Source organism: Phocoena sinus, chromosome 11 (genome assembly GCF_008692025.1).
Source record: "Phocoena sinus isolate mPhoSin1 chromosome 11, mPhoSin1.pri, whole genome shotgun sequence".
Classification (NCBI taxonomy): domain Eukaryota; kingdom Metazoa; phylum Chordata; class Mammalia; order Artiodactyla; family Phocoenidae; genus Phocoena; species Phocoena sinus.
The window spans coordinates 94,258,662-94,280,368 of record NC_045773.1 but is presented as its reverse complement, the minus strand read 5'-3'; the positions used below and the strand labels follow the sequence as shown (position 1 = coordinate 94,280,368).

Here is a 21,707-nt window from a genome sequence, read left to right as displayed (position 1 = left end):
TGGATCCCTTCCTATTTCCAGGCATCCACTCCTGTCTCTTCCTCACGTGGGGAGAACAGTTCCTTTTCTTTGAAAATCTAGCCCCAAATGGTACGTGGCATGCCCGGGGGGTGTTTTCCAATTCTGTGAAGCAGAGTCAGCTTCTCCTCTTTGCCTCCGTTGAATTTGGCGGAGTTCCCCGTCACAGCAGTTTTCCACACTGATGCCTCTGTCTCTTCCGCTAGAGTCTGCGCAACCATGTCCAGATCTTCTGTGCATCTGCTCCAGAAATAATCAGTGTGTCTGGCGCACTGTTAAGTGGTCACTTAAGACAGTGATTGAAAAGAGGGGCTTACCCATGCATTGAACCATGTCAAGTCAAAAGTTCAAAGCGGGCGTCTCTGGTGGCACAGTGGTTAAGAATCCGTCTGCCAATGCAGGGGACACGGGTTCGAGCCCTTGTCCAGGAAGATCCCACATGCCGCAGAGCAACTAAACCCGCGAGTCACAACCACTGAGCCCGTGTGCCACAACTACTGAAGCCCGCGCACCGCAACGAAGAGTAGCCCCCACTCTCCGCAACTAGGGAAATCCCGTGCGCAGCAATGAAGACCCAGCGCAGCCAAAAATAATTAATTAATTAATTAATTTTAAAAAGTTCAAAGTGCCTTCGCCATGCAATATGTCCAAATCGTTACTGCCTTCCCCCGCCCAATTTATGTCCCCCATGTTCCCAGCTTCCATGAATGAAGGGGGCCACTCTGCCGACGTGAACGTGGCCATCAGGAATGACCTGCCTCCTCTCCCTCATCCACCCGGTCAGTCCCGGGTCCTGTTGACTCTTGGCTTCCCAGATGTCACTCAGATTCATCTACTTCCTTTCCGTCTTGCCCAGGAGCCTTTGCCAACCTGTCGTCATCTGTCACCATTGCACACGGCCCGGCACGTGGTTGAGGGTTCCATATGTATCTGTTGAATGATTGAATCTCCTGGTTAAAACCATATTGGATGGTAGCAGGTAGAACATCAGGCTGTAAGATCGAGATTCCAAGAACAGCCTGTGTTGCAAAGTCCAGGAAATTTTTCTGAAGGATGGTGTCAAGAGGCCCAGCAGAGTGGTTCTGGATTGGCTGCAGGTCTAGATGTAATTGGACTTTCTGGAACGGCAAGTCCCTCCCACCTGCCTTGATTTCGCCAAGGAGGTTATTTTCTCAGATTATGCCTGTCATAAAAATTCAAGTCAGGGCCTCTTTACCTCACTGAGATCTATAGATGCTCATGTACGTTGGAAAAGAGTTTTATTCCAAGTGATAAGCGGTCAGAGTGATTGTGGCCTTTAAGAAAGGGTCCCCTGGGCATTATGTGTTTGAAAGTCTTCATGTCCTCAAATGTCAAGCTGTTGGGATTAGTCTAGATGGTACCTAATGTCATGCTCAACTCTCAATTTACAGGATTTTTTTTTTATTAAAGCAAAGCACCAGAAACAAAAAGACCTAGACGAATTATGGCAATTGTAAAATCTCATGAAGTGTAAGTGTTTCTAAAAATGGTCAGTGGATTTTAAGGTGGAGGCACTCATTCAGTAGATTCTAGTACTTCTGCAGGTCTGGGTGAAGCATGGTTGTAGGAAGGAGCATTGTGGGTGGTGGAGATGTTGGCAGTGGGATAGATGGTTGATAAATGTTTTCTCCCTCCTCTTTTCTCAGCTGACAGTGTTATAGTGATGGCATCTGCCAAGTCTTATTTGAGAAAGTGCTGGACCAATAGCTACACTGACTGTCATTTGACTCTTCGGATGCCCTGTCCCTGCCTCGTAGGGGAGGCTTCGATGGGTCAGGGGCGCTCTGTTCCTCCTCCAACACCTCATCCTTTGGCTCAAGCCTAGGTGAAGGCTGGGCAAATTTGGTTGGGGTGCTCCAAATTGCTAGGGTTGGGCTGACTGTCACCAGCCTTTAGAACATGTTGGTATGACTTCCATTCCAAAAGGCAGAAAGAGAAACGGAAGTTGGGTCATGTGGTTTCTGTTATCTGTAACCATGGCAAGCATTGGCCATCTGTGAGGCTCCCATTTTAACACTTTTCCTTCTCTCGCTCTTTTCCATCTCTTTCTCGGGGAAACAAGCTGAGGAAGTGGAGAGGCTGGCGGCAATGCGATCTGACTCCCTTGTCCCGGGTACCCACACCCCACCCATCCGGAGGAGGAGTAAGTTTGCCAACCTGGGAAGGATTTTCAAGCCTTGGAAATGGAGGAAGAAGAAGAGTGAAAAGTTCAAACACACGTCTGCAGGTAAGATTATGTTTTCCTTTGTTTCTCATCGAGCGTTTGTTGACTTCAGCTCTGTACGTTCATTAGTAGAATTTAATTACCCTAGGCTGTCGGAACCAAAGGAAGAGAATCCAGCCTTCGGATTGCTCTTGTGTTTAGTAATCCTTCCGAATGATGGAGAATGGCTTTTAGATGCTATGGGTGTTCTCATGGCTCAGGTTTTTGGTTGTTGCTTTGCAATTTATAAAACCACCACTTCTATTTGATCTATAAATAGCTGAACTTAGAACTCCACCTTTCCCATACCTGTATGCTTTCATTCTAGCGTTGACAGTCCATTTCTCATTTTTCATCCTTATTTTCCCTGCTCCCATAAAATTTAACACAGGAGCAGAAAGTGAGTTATATATGGTTATTGGCAGATAGGAATAGGTTATTTCATGGAGACAAAAGCTTGAGTAAGTGAAGCAGCATTGTCATGACAAAGATAACTGTATAGTTCATAGCCTAGTGGACAGCAAAGGAATCTGGGTAAAGTCAGTGTGGCAGGGGTGTGAAGAGCACAGACTCTGGAGTCAGACTGTATGAGTTCGAGTCCCAGCTCTGAAACTTGGTGGCTGCATGACCTTGCTCAATTTAACTCTGTACCTGTTTCCCACCTGTAAGATAGGGGTGAGAATAGTACCTTACATGACTTAGCGTTTGTGGGGTGTTCATGGCGGCACGTTATGTGGATACTTTTTGGTAAGTAAGAGTATTGCAGAGGGAGAGGTATAGGGAAAGAAACGTGAAGAGTTCTGATTTGACCCTGTCGGGTTTGACTTGAGGTGATGGAGGAGCCGTGCAGATTCTTTTTGTTTGTTTTGTCCTGATTTTGGTATTTATGTACCCGGGTCATTCCAGGGATACTCTGGGGCTTTTATTTCCTTCTTCCTCTCTGTCCTCAAAAATTCAGCCTGTTCTCCCTCTTCCTCAGAATCATCACCTCCTCTATTTCTTGGTCCTCTCCCCGCTTTGGCTCACGTCTAAGCTGTGAAATAGGCGATGATCTGCTTCTTGTACGTGAATACTCGTCCACAAATCTGAGAATTTTCATGCTAGCTGCTTTGGGGAATGAAAGAGAAGAACACACATAGGGAAGTTGTGAAAGGTCTTGGAATCTGAAACAGTTCTCATGGTAGACATCCCCAGTTTCATGCTTTCTGACTGTTTCTGAGGTGGAAGCCTCAGTGCCCCGTGGCTGTATGTAATTTGTTCATTCCTGAGATGACAGTGAACCTCCGAATTCCATGAATTTCTGACTCGTCACCCCGCTGACATGTACCTGACTACACCCCACTCTTCACCTGACTGCATTCTCCCTTTTGATCATTGTACAGACTTGTTAAGGTGGCATAAAATGTGTAGGTCACTCACATATTTCTAAACACTACTGAGAGGTTTCCATGCAAGGAAAACTCTAAATGGATGACTCCTCTGTATCCCCTAAGAGTGAAACAGAATAGGGCACTTATATCATTGCCTTGGAGAGGAGAAATCTAAATGAAATATATTTTCAGGCAGAGTGAGGGGTAAGACGTGAACAGGAAAGAAGAAGGGAATGTTCTGTAAGCACTGGAAAAAATAACAATAAGGTTTCCACAAGTTCCGGGCTTCCCTGGTGGCGCAGTGGTTGAGAGTCCGCCTGCCGATGCAGGGGACGCGGGTTCGTGCCCTGGTCCGGGAAGATCCCACACGCCGCGGAGCAGCTGGGCCCGTGTGCCACAGCCGCTGAGTCTGTGCATCCGGAGCCTGTGCTCCGCAACGGGAGAGGCCACGACAGTGAGAGGCCCGCGTACCGCCAAAAAAAAAAAAGATTCCACAGGTTCCTTTACGATGGTCTTCCTGGCTTTGCTATGAAAATGGTTTGTAATAATACAAACATCCATTTAAATAATTGCCATTTATCAGCATGAATTCCCAAATGACGGTGGCAGATGCATTTCCTCCTGGCATTCGAGAACTTTGCGTAGTCCATTTGGCAAGACCACAGGGCGAAGGTTTGGTGCTTCTCATGTGAAATGGCACCTGAACCATCGTGCAGACTTTTTAAGGTGTCGGAGGGCTTCCCTGGTGATGCAGTGGTTAAGAATCCACCTGCCAATGCAGGGGACACAGATTCAAGCCCTGGTCCAGGAAGATCCCACATGCCACAGAGTAACTAAGTCTGTGCGCCACAACTACTGAGCCTGTGCTCTAGAGCCCACGAGCCACAACTACTGAGCCCGCGAGCCACAACTACTGAAGCCCACGTGCCTAGAACCCGTGCTCTGCAACAAGAGAAGCCACTGCAATGAGTAGCCCTGCATGCAGCAACGAAGACCCAGTGCAGCCAAAAAAAGATGTTGGAGAACTTGTCCTTTGATGGATGCAAGTACAATGGCATCAAACTACTCATGAACCATTAAAAGTCTGAAAATGTTTTCATTTAAAACTTTTGAGAGAAAGAATTAAAACATGAGACAGGCAAAGTTGCAGCTTTAATCCTTCTTATTATTAACTATTCTTAGCAAGTTCTTGTGATCTCGAGGGCCAAACTGATTAATTTGGCAACCGAATGCCATATTTGTATGTGGTTTTGTTGTATTTTATTTTATTTTTTTGTATGTGGTTTTATTTTAAAGAGACATATTCAGCTCCTGAATTAGAGAAAATAGGGGATAGACTATAGCATATCTATATATCGTGATGGATGGTTATATGATATAACAAGCTATTCTAGGTTTTCTAAAATCAGTGGTTTACACTGTACTATCCTTTGTTCTTAATTGGATTCAGGAATATTATTCCTTATTTTTGGAAATAAGGAGAGACTTTCTGTGCTAGCTTTTAGCTCCAAGGAGAAAAATACTGACAATTTAAGGATGTTTAGCATGATAAATTGTATATATGTTCAAATAGTACTTTGAAGTACAGACTTTCCTATGTGTGGATAAGAGTCAAATATTAAATATACAAGAGGATTGACTGTGGGAATATTAATTGGTTGGCCAATTTTAGCTGTTATGCATTTACTTGTCTTATATGTGTGTGTCTGTAATGTCCTTTCATATGTACAATAATTTCCACAATTTTAAATACAAAGAATAAGTCCAGATATTACATTTATATTATGTATTTGTATTTAAAGTTGTGTGCTTTCTTGATTACCTGAAAGGACATTAATACAATGCATACTTGGCCTGTTATTATTTCCACAGTGAGTTAGTTACCTTTATAATTTGCCGGAATTAGCTATACTGTAGTTTTACTGTAACTCAAGTTACAGGATGTATGTGTCTATGTATGCAGCATTTTCAAAGGTGCACCCAGAAATCTTGCTTTGTAAGTCATGGTAGCAATAAGAAAACTACATTGGAAAATTATGATGTCAACATTTTCCTTAACTTTGGCATCAACAATTACATGAATTTTTCAAAGACCGATCTCCGTGTCCCATGCTGCTCAGACATCTTCCTGTTGTAAGCTGGAGGATGGTGTCCTTAAACGGCCTTCAGCACTGAACTCTGGTGGAGAAAACACTACAGGACAAAAAGCTTCTCTCAGAAGCATCCCCGCATCACACGACAGTAGGAGTAAAACAGTAATGGATAGAACATAAAATAATGGGTCCTCGGGGAGATCTCAACATGCCTTTCAGCCTGTCCTCAGAGGCTCTGTCCAGGGCCTGTGAAGCAATTAGCCTGACATGTCCAACTTCTTCTGTAGAATCAGCAACAGGGGTCCACGACACATTCCACACCTGCCCCAGGAGTAAAGACAGATGACAACATCCCCTCTGAAATAGAATCGACAGGGCCTCCTCAAAATAGTCAGCTGCAGCCATCTTATCCAGATTCCTTGGAAATGAGGATTGTATTTATAGCAAAGCAGAACTGGCAGGAATAAGCTGTGAAGACGCCACTGAGTTATGCTTTTATTTCCTCTTGAAAGAAAATCAAGCTGCAAGAGTTGGCCCTGGAAGTCTACAACGTGCCAAAATTCGCTTTGTGCTTCTAAGCTTTCCTGCACCCCTAGGGCCTTGAGCAAAAAAATTAAAAATAAAAACCTTTTCCGGAGTGCCTACCACTTACTGAAACTGGCCGTGGGAGTATGACTGCGAGCGGAAACCGGACCTTGTCGGTGAGCTCATGGCATGCACGGTGTCTCTGGAGAGACAGTCAAATTACAAGAGTAAAGGTTAAGATCACAGCTGTGATAAGGACAGTGAAGGGAAGCTACTTGAAAGAATGAGGGGGGCGGGGCTTGAGGGAGTAGGGAAACTTTCCTAAGAAAGAGAAATTTGAGCTGGGATCTGAAGGAGGCGTAGGAATCTAGAAAATTAGCCTTCCAGGTAGCAGAAACAGCATGTGCAAAGGCCCTGTGGTAGAAGAAGCAGGGGTCAGCCAGCTAGGAAAGCAAGGATGACCAGTGGCTGGAGAATGGAAAGCAAGGAGTGTGGGATGGGCTGAGGATGTCTACCTGGCCAGAGGTTAGGATTTCAGACTTCTGTAAACCATAGGGAGTTCAGAAATGATACCCACTTGGCATGTTGCGCTCATGTATTTGCCAAGCACTGCCACCTTCGCTAAAAAAAGGTAACAGTGCAGACACACATCTCCCGAAGGTTATGGTCTTGAGGGAAAAACAGGTAGTTAAGCCAATACTCACAACAAAGTATAAGTAACAGAAGACGCGCAGGGGCTCCAGGAACTCAAAGGAGACAAACCCAACTGAGCTATAACTTACCAGGAAAGGTTTCCTAGAGAAATGAATGTTTAACCAAGGAATTAGACAGTGAATGTGAGGAAGTCTTCTCTCCCAGTGGAAAGAACAGGATGTAAGAAAGCCTGGAAAAGAGATGAGGAGAGATTGGCAATCTATAGCTTGGAAAGAGGTGGTGGTTTGGAAAGGAGTACAGAGTACTGAGAGATGAGGTTGAAGAGGTGGGCAAGGGTCTGCTCATAAAGGTTCTTAGTAGAATGTCGTGGAGTCTGGGCTCTATCCTGATGCATTACCCTAATGAAGCTATCAGAAGACTTGCCTTTTTGAAAGATCGTTCTCTATGCTATGGGAAAAGTTTGGAGTGGTACCCAACGTTCTTTTCAAGTTGTTAATATAACTTATTCCATGTATTTGTGTCTGTAATGAGAGAAAATTTACTTGTGAGAGAATTAAGAAGATACCTCGTTGCTGTCACATCCGACGGAATATTAAGTGTGTCTATTGATTCTGGTAACAAGGAAACTGGTTAGCAGGTGGTTAATTATTACTGTTGGGGAGAGATGAAGATAACCTAGGCTAAAAGAGTGGCATTAGGAGCTACAGGCTGTGAACAGTTGCAAGGGATATTTAGGAGACAGAATGAGCAGGACGTGATTACAGGTTGGATGTGGAGGATAAAGGAAGAATAAGAACCACGCTCTTGTTTCTCTCTGAGCAGTGACGCGCCGTCAGATGGATGGAGGTACCACATACTACATCGGGTTTACGGGCAAAATGAGCTTTTATTTGGGGGCATGCTGGCTTTCATGTGGTTCCAAGATACCCCAGTTGGAGGGATATTTGTTGAAGCCATGGGATGAAAACTCCAAAGGAGAATTTGACATGGGAAGCAAAGAGGGGTTGTGGCAGCCCCCTGAGGACCACTGACCTGTAAGTTACGAACACAGGCAGCAGTAGAGTCTACAGGGAAGGCAGATAAGGCCCGCCAGAGAGTTAGGAGGAAAACCAGGAGGGGGCCATTGGTATCTCCTGACCAGAGCAGGAGAGAGTTCAAGAAAGGAGGAGGGTCCACCCTGCCAGGTCCCGGCAAGATGGTCAGGACTGAGAAGTGTCTGGAGCGTTCAGTGACAACTCATTACTGGTGCCCTTGGGGAGAACAGTTTCGGGAAGCTGTGTGGCTGGGAGTTTAGAAAGCATATGGTTATGGTGTGAGTGAGAGTTGAGGAAGCAGACTTCTTCTTTTAAGGAGTTCGTCTGGGAGGGGGAAGGAGAAATAGAGAGTAATCACCAGAAGGGGGTAGAGCTTGAGGGAGGTGTTTTTTTGTTTGAGATTGGTTGGATTGTGTCAAGATGCAGAGTTCACCTTAACATGGCTTTGGCATTCCAAGGGGAACGGAAACACCAGCGCACTGACTGTGAGGCAAAATAACTGTATTTCCATGCATTTTTCAGTGATGCCAAGTCTCATGACTAGGAAAAACAGACATGCAAATAATCAGAGCACTGCTGAGCATCTGATTTTAATAAGAAATCATCAGGTTGTGCAGCTTTCAGCACCTGGCTGGATCACAGTTCTCTTCGTACGATTGGAAAACTCAGCTTCTTTAAAAAAAAAAAAGGAATGAGCACGGACAGGCACCGAATCTTCTTACCTGCGTATCCATCATGACTCACAAAGGGAACATCGAGAGGTTAGAAGGCAAAGTAGACTTAGAGGCCCTATTTTTTTTAAGAGTTTTTTTCTTCTGTTTTTATTATATTTTTAATGAATTTATTTATTTATTTTTGGCTGCGTTGTGTCTTCGTTGCTGCGCACGGGCTTTCTCTAGTTATGGGGAGCGGGGCTACTCTTCGTGTTGGTGCGCGAGCTTCTCACTGAGGTGGCTTCTCTTGCCGCTCAACATGGGCTCTAGGCGCGTGGGCTTCAGTAGTTGTGGCTCTTAGGCTCTAGAGCACAGGCTCAGTAGTTGTGGTGCCTGGGCTTAGTTGCTCCGTGGCATGTGGGATCTTTCCGGACCAGGGCTCAAACCCATGTCCCCTGCATTAGCAGGTGGATTCTTAACCACTGAGCCACCAGGGAAGTGTCGAGGCCCTATTTTTAAAGGACATCTCTAGGAGGTACAGGCTAAAAGTTGTGGAACCGGTGCCCTCCTGGAGTGGGGATTGTAAAGATATCATTGTTACCTCTCGAAGTGCATGTTATCCAGCACTCTTTGCTTGCATGTCAAGACTATATGGTCCTTGATGACAGCGATCCTGCCTTTGCCTCTCTGTCCCCCAGCATTAAGTAGAGCACCTGATGTAGTGGGTACCCGAATGCGGTGGCCAGCCAACCGTATTGTTGAGGTCCTCTGTTTAATAGGTCTGAAAGGGGAGAGGTAAGGACAGTGATTGAAGCATAAGCTGGAAGGTCCCGGCCTTGGAAGAACTTGCCATCATCCACGAATGCTTTTTAGTTTCTCAGAGCTGTACACAGGTCAGGTTATTTGGGCAGCACTGTTGCTTGGGTTATCTGTTGCTATGGGACCAAACATCCCCAAACTTAGTGGCTTAAAGCAACAAACTCAGTTGTATTATGTCCTGTGACTGGGCTCAGCTGGGTGGTTGCTCAGCTGGTGTCGCTTGGGGTCTCTCACGTGTTTGCAGGCAGATGGGATTGGAGTCATTTGGAGACTGACCAGGCCATGGGGAGAGCTGTAGGCCTCTCTCCTCCAGGCATTCTCAGTGCCAGTCTGTGTGGTCTTTTCTCGTGGTCTCTCCAGCAGAATGACTCAGGGCCCCCAAGAATGTGAAAGTAGAAGCTGCCAGGCCTGTTAAGACTCAAGTCCAGAATTGGTGCAGTATCCCATTTGCAGTATTCTGTTGCTTAAAACAAGTCACAGGAACAGCCCAGACTCATTGTTGGAGCAAACGAAACAAGGGTGTGAGTGCCAGGAGCGTGGTTCATTGGGTGCCAGTATTGGAAGCCAGCTACCTCCATTGTTGAGGTCTAAGAAAACTGCAGGTGCTCCTTATTCCCTTCTTTCCAAGTAGACTGTGCTTTAACAATTTTATATTGACAACAACAACAGCAGTTGCTATAATCTGTTGGGTTTTCTGTGAATGTGACACGTGCATGACCCTGTCCAGGCGTTATTACTTTACTTTCACAACAGACCTACATAGTGTTATTAAGCCCATTTGGCAGATGAAGAAACTGAGGCTTAGAGCAGCTAAATACTTTCCAGTTAGAAACGGAAGAGTTGGAACTTGAACTTAACCTGGAATCTTATCACTTACATTGCGTTTCGGGTCCATGAGTGTGGGAACTCATCATTCTGATGCTTTAAAACGTATCATTCATCTGCACTGAACAGTGATGTGACAGGACACTTTCCTTTTCTGACTTATCTCTAGAAAGCTGAAATGTGAAGGAAGAGAATCTCATCAATAGGCACCGACCCTGGAGGTCCTAACGTCTTTCTTGAATGCCCTTAGAGGCAGGGGTTAACAACTTACCCGTCTTTGTATCACACAGTATCTAGTTCAATGCCATGTACACCACAGACACTTCCTGTTTGTTGAATGGCTAAGAAAGAATAAGTTGACACTGGCTGCAAACAAATACCATTCAAAACCATTACATTTATGTTTGCAGTAGAACAAGATGTCTTTCTGCTATTTGGTACATAGAAACAAAGGATGCATGGATTAGGTAAGCAGACAGTGACCACTCAGGCCTCTGGAGCAGGTGCTAGATTTAGGGCTAGACATTTGCAGAACTGATTCTGAAAGGACACAGGCCTTACAGCATTTTTCGTAAGGTGTCCGCTTGGCCCTGACTTCCAAGATAATCTGGAGTGCTATGTGAGGAGGTCGTGTGGACCAGTGGTTAGGGCACAGACCCCACAGCCTGACTGCTGAGTTATCTCAGGCAGGTTATTTGTACTGTGTGAGTTCAGTTCCCTCAACTAAAATAGGAATAAAACTGACGCTTCCTAAAGCTGTGAGGGTGGGGAAAAAAAATTAGTTGTGGAGGCTCTTAGAATCATACCTTGCACGTAGTAAATTTTTTTGTAAGTTTTATCTACCATTATTTCTTTTCTAGAAATGCATTAAAAAGTAAGCAAACATCCAAGAGGAACAAAAGACTTCTTATTTCATAGTTTCAGTTTTTGGATGGTATGTCTCAGATGTGTGTCTCAGATGACAATTCTGATGAGCTCCTCTTAGATTTTGGGAATGTTTGTTTAGGTACTGGGTGTAAGAGTTTGCTTTTAGACACATCGTACAATCCCACCAAGCTGGAGTTTATGCCGTGTTTTCCTAGGTACCAACAAGTTAGGTCACTAAAGTATTTCCTCTTCTCTAAGAATTTACAATTAAGTGGACACACACAGTGGCCCCTGAGGAAGTGCTTCATCCTGTTTTTCCTTTGCTGCATTGTAGGCAAAAATACTGATGTATGAAGAGGTGTTCTTGGGGAAAAAAACAACGAGCATGTAATCTGAAAATCAGATCTCTGTGGCAAGTCAAAATGCTCAAAAGTAGAGAAAGACGTAGGCAGGATACCGTGTACTTTATTTTCCAAACCTGGGCATCTTTGACAGTGAAATGAGATGCCATTACTATTTCTGCTACGATAATAAGCATGAGGTGGGCCCGTGCCAGGCAAGGCGGGGAGAATGGAGACTCTAAAGCCACATGGACATAAGTTGCAGACCCTGAGGCCAGTTCTGTTCTGCAAACACAGTAGAAGTGCCAGTTAACTTGCAAGGCATAGTGGAAAGAGCCATCGGGACTGAGACTCATAAAACCATTCAGACAGCCCTCAACTGTCTGCCATTTCAGTTGAATCCATTAATGGTGGTTGAGTCCCTTAGCATCTTTACAGAAGTAAATTTCTTTGTTCCCAGCCCTCATATTGTGTGTCTCTCTCCTCTCCCGCACTTCTGCTGGGTGTCTTGATTGGAAATTTTGTCCCAGGGCCAGTTTCTTTGGCTAATCGTGGATTCTGTCTTCCTTCGACACCTCTTCCCGCAGTTCTTGTCTGTGACCCTGGTCAGCTCCCAGGCCAGCAAGCACGATGCCTTCCCCACCTCCAGGCCCTCCAGGAGCACACCTCTCGCTCTGCCGCCACCTCTCTCTGGACCAGCCCTGACGGCCATGCTCCACTGGCCCTGAGCGCTTCCCGGCTGGGCTCACCACATTCTTCTTTCTTTCTGCTTCTTCCTCGCGTCCCTTCCCTTCTCATTCTTCCCCTCCCCTTTCCTTCTGGGAGGACTCATTTGTCCCATCTGAAGCTCTGATGTCTCCTGAGTCCATTACATTCTTAGTCATTTGCTGGCTCCATCGAGATGGTGGCAGTGGACTCGGATCTCTGGTGGCAGGTTCAGCCTCTGCCCTGAGGCTAGCCCTTGGCTGGACCTTCCCACCGTCGCCTGAAGAAGTATGTGTGCACCAAATGCCTCATTTCTGCCCTAACAGGCTTCCAGTCCGGAAGCACCGTGACTCTCTGAATCATCATTCGCTTTGGGGACACTGGAAATCAAGCATCTATTTTAGTTCCGTATTCAGTCCAATTCCAGTGTGCACTCTCGTCTCATGACTATCGCTTTAATATATAACCACACCTCGTTTCATCATGCTTTGCTTTATTGCGTGTGGAAGATGACACATTTTCTGCAGGTTGAAGGTTTGTGGCTACCCTGTGTCCAGCCCGTCTGTCGGCACCATTTTTAAACAGCACTTGCTCGCTTCCTGTCTCTGTGTCACACTTTGGTCATTTGTGCAATATTTCAAACTTTTTTATTATTTGTTACGGTGATCGGAGATCGTTGACTCGCTGAAGGCTCAGATGACGGTTACCAATAAAGTAGCCTTAAATTAAAGTATGTATGTTGTTTCTTAGAATGCTGTCGCACGCTTAATAGACTCCAGTATAATGTAAACATCACTTTTATATGCACTTGGAAACCAAAAAAATGTACGTGGCTTGCTTGATTGTGATATTTGCTTGATTGCAGAGATCTGGGACCGAACCGCAGTGTCTCTGAAGTCTGCCTGTAGAGATTCACCTTCTGTGTTTCCCCAGAATTCTTTGACCTTTTCCCTTGGACTTTATTCACTGTAAACGCAATGTCATATTACCACTAGTAATGACAGTGGTAGTAGGGGGCAGTTGGATGCCCACTGCATGGCAGATACTGAATGAACTTCGATATAGTTCTCACAGCCTTGACAGTCCTGGGCAGTTACTCCGAATATCTGTTTTATACATAAAGATAATAAGGCTTAGGGCTAGTAACTTCCCAGGGTCACTTGGCTGGTCAGTGGTAAAGCCCTAAACGATATGAACGCAAGCCTGTCTCACACCGAGGTCTTCTAGGCTTTGCTCGGAAATTTCACTGTTACACGTGACTTGGAAGCAGAAAGAGTGAAAAGGTTAAGATGTATGTATATCTAGGTAGACAGATATTAAACACGCTTGAATTCAGAAAGCAGATCCCATTAAGAAAACAAAAGAATATTGGAAATAAGACTTGGTGTTCAGCGATTAATGCTGGCATTTCTCAGGCAGAGAACGATACCTCTATGATGTATATTAACTTGTCTTTTAAAAAAATGATTTATGGGTTGGTTGATTTGTGGTGGTGTTGGTTTCCTCGTAAAGTTGTAGGAGATAGAGGGATGACATTAGGCAGTGAATCAATTATGATTTGGGGCTTGTTTGCCTAAAACAAATATCAAGTAACCTTAATAAGAAAACACACAGCCCACACACGAATCAGATTGTTTCTGCAGGTCAGTTTTAAAGGTCTTCCTTCTTCTTTTGGTTAGCCCAGGGGTGAGTTAGAGTGGGGGCAGTGCGTGAATAGAATATAAACTGGGTGAGGTATTCATGAAATCATATGAATGAAAGAAAGCATTGTGTACCGAGAAACCGGCCTTGAGTGGCAGTCTGACCTGGGGAGGGAGGACCTGGGCGATAACCTCAAATACCACAGAGGACTTTCCTGTCTAGTCCCAGTGAGTTATAATTAAGCGAGGCTCTGAGAGGTCTTTGTGGAGTAGAAGAGAGGAGAGCTGATGATGTTCAGATGCAGATGTGATTTCGGCATAGAAGACTGTTGTAACATTTCGTCTATTTTTGTCCTCCAATTAACCAAGCGTGAGTTTCTAAAGAGAATGAATGTCTCTTCTGTGGCATAGCAACATCTTCGTGTCCTTGGAAAGGCTGCTTTGTTCCATAGTACCAGGATTTATGTTCTCTGGCTTCTTGGGAGCCGTGAAAGGCTCTGAAATTGTAGGAAGCTGCCTCCTACCACTGCACCTGGTTGTCAAGGGCGCACGTGAAAAGGGCCTTTAAATGCTTCCCAGCCTCCGGGAAGGGGTGGTTTAATGAGGTAGTTTGAGCAGCGTGGTAATTACAGTTCCAGGTGTTTCTATGAAGATTCTGTGAAGCCACTATGAACTGTCATTTTACAACATCATTTTATAATAATATATTCCTAAGTGAAAAAAAAGAGTTATACAGTTTCTCCACTGTAGCACAAAACTCTGTTTCGTGCATGGACAACTGGAAAGATTTATTAACAGAAAATTTGCCATTACAATGAGGATCATTCTTGCCTGCCTCATGAATGACTGAAACTTGATAGATTTGGGTCAGATCGATATTTACAGAGATACTCATGATAATGGGCCTTCCATGACGGCTGTAGTCACATCAGTTTCTGGTTGTTTTATAAAGACAACTGGGCTCTTGTGTGTTGGATGCTAACCGTAGGTATATAAATATCTCTAAAAAGAGAAAGAGTCATGTTATGGTATTACCACAAACTGCCTCCCCATGTAAGGTAATTAGTGTCATAATTTTGTATCTAGATTCTAGATAAGAAAACTTGAGGTGTTTTTTTTTTAAATAAAAGGATTCCATTAAAGCTTGAAAATAGGAAATTCACCCTTCATCCTTGCATGCTTACAAATTATCATTATACATATCTGCTTACATTCATTCATAGTGACTTCACATAGATGAAATCAAAATATAACTCAGCTTCGTGTGCCTGACACACAGTGAAGCCAAACAAACTGAAATGGTAGAGTTTGGAGCACAGAAAGGTTTGTTGCAGGGCCATGCAAGGACAATGGGTGGCTCGTGCCTCCCAAAACGCTGAACTCCTTTAGGGTTTCAGCAAAACATTTTTAAAGGCAAGGTGAGGGAGGGGTGTGGTTGGTTCTTGCAAAATTCCTGGTGTAGGAATCCTCTGTTCTTTTAGCTGTCTAAGTAGGTCCTGTAAACTTCCAACAAGACAAATACTATTCTCTGTTCTGCAACTTTTTATCTCTGTATGAATGGAAAAGTGTTATATCCTTAAAGGTCACAGCCTTGAGAATGGGCTCTCCTGTCTATTTCAGGCTATAAGCAACATTCTTAACTCAAAGCAAAAGCAATAGAATACAAAGGTTAAAGTAAAAGAAACATCTAATACGGAGTCAGATTTGTTCTTCCCTATTACATAAATATAATTTGATCTCACTCTCATTTTAATTTTTTAACTTAATGTTACGTTGGAGTAGAACTCTTGCTCATAGCCAAGTCACCTTCCTAATGACTGTAAAATATTCCCTTGGGTGTGTGTTGTTATAAATAACCCTGCCACAGACATCTGTGTTTGTAGCATTTCTTTCCTTTGTACTTTTGTCTTTAGGGTAGAGAATTGGTTCTGGAGCACATTGCGGGTAAATATTTTTTGGCCCTTGCATTCCAGAAAGGTTGTACTGTGATGTGGAGGGTAATGACTTCACCCTCAGCAGGGCTGGAATATAGGGATGTGTAGTGGTTAGTTCTAAGTGTGGTCAGTGAGAAATCAAGCAGGGAGGAGTAGGCTGGGATGTCTAGGATATTCCAGCATGGGACAGTCTGTGCAGAGTGGCCCTCGGGGAAGCTCTTGTGATCTTTGGCCTCTGTTTGGACTAATTTCTTCTTTTATGGTTAATTTTAAACTCCTGGTGTGAATGTTGCAATCCACTTGTAGTTGAACATTCTCCCCATCAAATGATTGAACTTTAGTGAGAATTTAGTGAGAGCCAGCTGGAAGATATCTAGATATCATTACCAGCGTAAACTAGCAGAAACCATGACAGACGTATTATTTATAAATGGTCTCTGATAATAGGATTAATAAGAAACAGAAAATACTCCAAGAAATTGTTGGAAGTTTCATAATAGTTCTTTATCTAAGGTGAATTGTATGAAAATTGGAATTCCTTCAACTGGTCACCCCGTGAGTCTTGACTGAAGTTGAAATGCAGACTCTCGGAACCACAAGCAACTGGGTGTTACTAGACCGTCAGTTTTGAGGCATGGGTAACAAGTACATGAGAGAGGAGGCTTAGAAGGGACCAGACCACAGGCCCCTTTTTGTTATATTAGGGATTCCAGACTTTATCCTATAGGCAGTGGGTCACCATTAAAGGTTTGAAGCAGGGATTTAAGCACAGTTCATATTTTCAATTTAAAACAGATTGGCAAAGGAAATAACTAGCAAATCAAAGAAAAGTATAAATGTCCCATAAATATAAAAATATATCACTTGCACTCATAAATAAACACAAATTGACATGAGTGAGATACTACCATTTTTCGCTTATGATTTTGGCAAAGATAAAAGAAATTGATGACCACACTGTGTCAGCAGGTGCAAGAATAGGTTGGGAAACAGCCACTCCCATACACTGTTGGTGGGAGGATGAATCAGTCAGTGCAAGCTTTCTAGAGGACAGTTTGGCAAAAGTAATCAGAAAAAAAAATTTTTTTAAGATGTTGGGGGTAGGAGTTTATTAATTAATTAATTTTATTTTTTGTTGTGTTGGGTCTAAGTTTCTGTGCGAGGGCTTTCTCTAGTTGCCGCAAGCGGGGGCCACTCACTATCACGGCCTCTTTTGTTGTGGAGCACAGGCTCCGGACGCTTAGGCTCAGTAGTTGTGGCTCACGGGCCTAGTTGCTCCGCGGCATGTGGGATCTTCCCGGACCAGGGCTCGAACCCGTGTCCCCTGCATTAGCAGGCAGACTCTCAACCACTGCGCCACCAGGGAAGCCCAAGTAATCGAAATTATAAACGCACTTACCCTTGACCTTACAGTTCATCCTCTGAACAGAGGATGGTGAGGCAGGAAGAACGTTCCAGACAGAAGATGCCGCAAAGTTACAGATTTGAGGAGGAGCATGCCCAGAAGGAGTCACACGTTTCCAGGGATTTAACCTACATGTGTGCTTGCAGTAAGATGGATGTGCAAGGCTGTTCATTACAGATTGTGTATTGTATCAGAAAACTGGAAACAAGACAAATGCCGTCGGTGGAGGGCTGGTTATATAAATCATGGTCTTTCTACACAAAGTGCCAGTGAGCCACAAAAAAAGCCTAAGGTAGGTTCGTATCTTCGGATACGGGGAGAACCTTCAGATGGACGGTTAAGTGTAAAAAGCCAGGTGAGGTGCAGAACAGTAAGTGTGTTGTGATCTTATTCATGATAATTTTATGTTTTTACTTCCGTATTTCATCTTTTTTTTTTTTTTGCGGTACGCGGGCCTCTCACTGTTGTGGCCTCTCCCGTTGCGGAGCACAGGCTCCGGACGTGCAGGCTCAGCGGCCATGGCTCACAGGCTCAACTGCTCCATGGCATGTGGGATCTTCCCAGACCGGGGCACGAACCCGCGTCCCCTGCATCGGCAGGCAGACTCTCAACCACTGCGCCACCAGGGAAGCCCCTGTATTTCATCTTTTTAATTTTATTTTTAAATAGAAGTTATATATATTTAAGTTGTACAACATGATTTGATACACATGTAATGAAATGATTATTTCAGTCAAGCTAATTAACATATCTACTCATACAGTTACCATTTTTCTGTGTGTGTGATGAGAGCGCCTAAAACTTACCCTTAGCAAATTTCCCTTAATAATACTGTATTGAATACTGGATAGATTATACGTAGACATGTTGGTTTCTGAATAAAATTTTTTTCTGCAAAAATATGGAAGAAACATTTAGGAGTGTAGTGGGCTTTGGGGAACAGAACCGAGTATTGTAGTTAGATGAAGGAGGAGGGCTTGGCATTTCATCGTATTCCTTTCTTTGCATTTGAATGATTGCCCTAAGTATATGTTACTCTTATGCAAAATAATTATAAAAGATACATTCTTAGTGAATTTTAAATAGACATCATCTTTGCCTGATTTAATCTTAGTTCATCGACACATATATCACTTATGTGCCATTTACTTATCTAAGCTCTTAACGTGTATTAACTCATATTAATAATCACAGACCCATATAAGACCAGAACTATTTTTATTCCCATTTTGCAGATGAGGGAACAAAGGTGCAGACAGGTTAAGCAGCAACTTGCCCAAAGGTCACACAGCTCTTAAAGAGTAGAAACAGAACTCGAACTCCAGTAGCCCGGCACCCCAGCCCACCATGCCTTCGTTCAGTCATTTTAATTTGTCGACATTGAAACAGGAAGCTGTTTCCTAGAGTAAGGTCTTGGTAATATATACGATTACTTGTTACTAAATTGAAGTACTTTTTGTTTAGTCTCTAAACAGTTTTATTTATTAAGAGACTGAGGTTGTTTCTGGCCTCTGTTCCAACAAGTGCCTCTTTTTCAGGTGCAGAATTTGTTCAGCCTTCATCTGCCCACAATGAGGCCATTATATAAGGTGGGAAGCCCCTCCTTTCTCTTTATCAACCCTGGTTTTGCTTTGCAAAAGGGAAATGCACAGTTATCCCTTCCAGGCATGCTGTGAGTCCCCACCAATGGGTTGGCTAGGACACACTCACATCTGTCTTCTATCATCTCAAGCTGCCGGCTCCCAGCCTTGGCCTCCTGGCTACCCCAATGCAGAAAGCTTTATAAGCTCAAGGTCATATGCCAAGGGGTCTTTTGGCTTTCTGTCTACCTACATCAAGCTTGGAAAACAACATAGTGTAACTTAAGCTGGATCTGAAGCCAGGGTGATAAGATGAATACAGCCAAAACTTTCACTCTTTTCAAACTTACGTCATGGAAATGACAGTAATATCTGATCAGGTAAACCTTATTAGCAATGGAGTATTTGAAAAAACAATGCAAGGGAACATCTTTCTTTTTCTGACTGCCTGATGCTACTTAATGGCTCACGGTGCCCCACTGTTGTGTAGCTGAGGTTTCTCCTCCAAATTCCTTTGTTCAACAAATACCTACCCAAGATCTCCTAAATGCCAGGCATAGAAAATTGAGAGCTAAATAAGACAAAAGTCTGCCTACACTGATGGAAGTGTAGAGAAGCAATGGAAGAAAGAGAACTGGCAACCAGTAATTCCAAGGCTGCCAAATTAGTGATCATGAAGTATACACAGAGTGTCTGGAAGCACAAAAGAAGTAGTTCCTTGATTGTCTTAATTCAGTTCCAATTGAGAATTACTGCGTGGGGAAATGACCGGAAGTCTCCACTGGGAAATACTTGGGTTATTTCAGTACCTGTGCGTGCAAGCATGCAACAGACACTTATGTAGTACCTAGAAATGCAAGCACTGGCAGCTATATGAAGACAGTATGATAGAGTCATTGCCCGTTGAGATGTTCAACCTTCTAGTGGCTCAACATTTGGTCTTCTATTTGTTCTGTGAGCATTCGTTTTGTACTTACTAAATGTTAAGCACTGAGTTAGGCCCTCAGACAGAAAGATGAAAAAATCGAGTTCCTATCCTTGGGGACTTGAGCCTGGCCCCGCTGGTGCAGGAGGAGAGACTGTAGTAGAGCACGGAGGAGCAAAGAAGTCCGAGTAAGGTTCTATAAGGACTTTGGAATGGACGTTGAAGTTCTGTAAGAGAGAAGAGACATTCCAGGTACAGGAAGAATGCTGCAAAGTTATAGAGAGACAGGTCCAAAAGAAATGAAAGAAGAAACTTGTGTCTTTTTTTTTTTAATTTATTTATTCATTTTTGGCTGTGTAGGGTCTTCATTGCTGTGCACGGTCTTTCTCTAGTTGTGGCGGGCGGGGGCTACTCTTCGTTGCGGTGCATGGGCTTCTCATTGCGGTGGCTTCTCGTTGCGGAGCATGGGCTCTAGGTGCGTGGGCTTCAGTAGTTGCAGCATGCGGGCTCAGTAGTTGTGGCACATGTGGGATCTTCCCAGACCAGGACTTGAACCCGTGTCCCCTGTAGTGGCAGGAGGATTCTTTTTTTCTTTTTTTAAACATCTTTATTGGAGTATAATTGCTTTACAGTGTTGTGTTAGTTTCTGCTGTATAACAAAGTGAATCAGCTATATGTATACATATATCTCCATATCCCCTCCCTCTTGCATCTCCCTCCCACCCTCCCTATCCCACCCCTCTAGGTGGTCACACAGCACCAGGCTGATCTCCCTGTGCTATGCAGCTGCTTCCCACTAGCTATCTATTTTACATTTGGTAGTGTATAAATGTCCATGCTACTCTCTCACTTCATCCCAGCTTACCCTTCCCCCTCCTAGCGTCCTCAAGTCCATTCTCTACGTCTGTGTCCTTATTCCTGTCCTGCCCCTAGGTTCATCAGAACCATTTTTAAAAAAATATATTCCATGTATATGTGTTAGCATACGGTATTTGTTTTTCTCTTTCTGACTTCACTCTGTATGACAGACTCTAGGTCCATCCACCTCACTACAAATAACTCAGTTTTGTTTCTTTTTAGGGGTGAGTAATATTCCATTGTATATATGTGCCACATCTTCTTTATCCATCTGTTGATGGACACTAAGGTTTCTTCCATGTCCAGGCTATTGTAAATAGTGCTGTAATGAACAGTGTGGTACATGTTTCTTCTTGAATTATGGTTTTTGCAGTGTATATGTGGCAGGCGGATCTTAACCACTGTGCAACCAGGGAAGTCCCAGAAACTTAAGTGTCTTAAGAGCAAATTAGTTGGAATGCTATTCAAGGTCAGGGGAGAAAGCTATTACCTTCAACTCCCACAAAAGTGTTTGTGAATAATAGATGAAATTTAGTGAGTACTTAATCTGCCAGGTACTATTATTCTAGATGTGGTCCATGCATGTTCTTATTTAATTCTCACCGTAGCCCCACAAGGTATTATTATCCTCCTTTTGCATTTGTAGAAAGTGAAATGCAGGGAAGTTCAGTACCTTGTTGAGGTCACGTCTTCGTGAGTAGGGGGCCAGGATCGAGCTGGTTCTTTGCCCTCCAAAGCCTGCAGACTTAACCAGAGCACCACAGCCACAGTCCTTAAACAATGGCTAGCCTTTGGACAGAGAGAACGAGGGGAGAGGCTATTCAAAACAGAGCAAATGGGATAAGCAGAGACACAGCGGTGGAAAGTCAGAAGCGTGTTTTACAAGTTGGACTTAGTTGGAGCGAGGGTTCATAATAGACAGGTGCTGGGACATATGTTAGGATTAGATCGTGGAAAATAGTAAAGACGGTGGAGCTGGGCTTTTCTTCCCTTGCCAACTTTTGAGCAAGGAGGTGACGTAATCACAGCTGGCCTGTGGGTGACTCACTGGCAGTTACAGATATAACCGACGGGGACAGTAGAGAGCCTGGCAGGGGGAGGCCAGTTAGTAACAGTCTAGGCAAGAGATAATTGGAGCCTGCATGGGGTGGTGTCATCCCGAAGGAGAAGGAGAAGAGAGATTTGAGAGACACGGAGGAAGTCGAAATGACAGGACGGGCGACAGATATGGGGGCGA

The 21,707-nt window shown here is 44.0% G+C and overlaps 1 protein-coding gene across 1 annotated transcript in view; it reads left to right on the top strand.

Annotated features, from left to right (window-relative positions):
* The window catches only part of PHACTR1 (phosphatase and actin regulator 1), a 246,954-nt gene that overhangs the window by 42,095 nt on the left and 183,152 nt on the right, over positions 1 to 21,707 (top strand). The window contains exon 2 of the mRNA XM_032647345.1: positions 2,102 to 2,266. Coding sequence (XP_032503236.1) covers positions 2,102 to 2,266 — 165 coding nt within the window. The remainder of the gene's footprint in view (positions 1 to 2,101; positions 2,267 to 21,707) is intronic.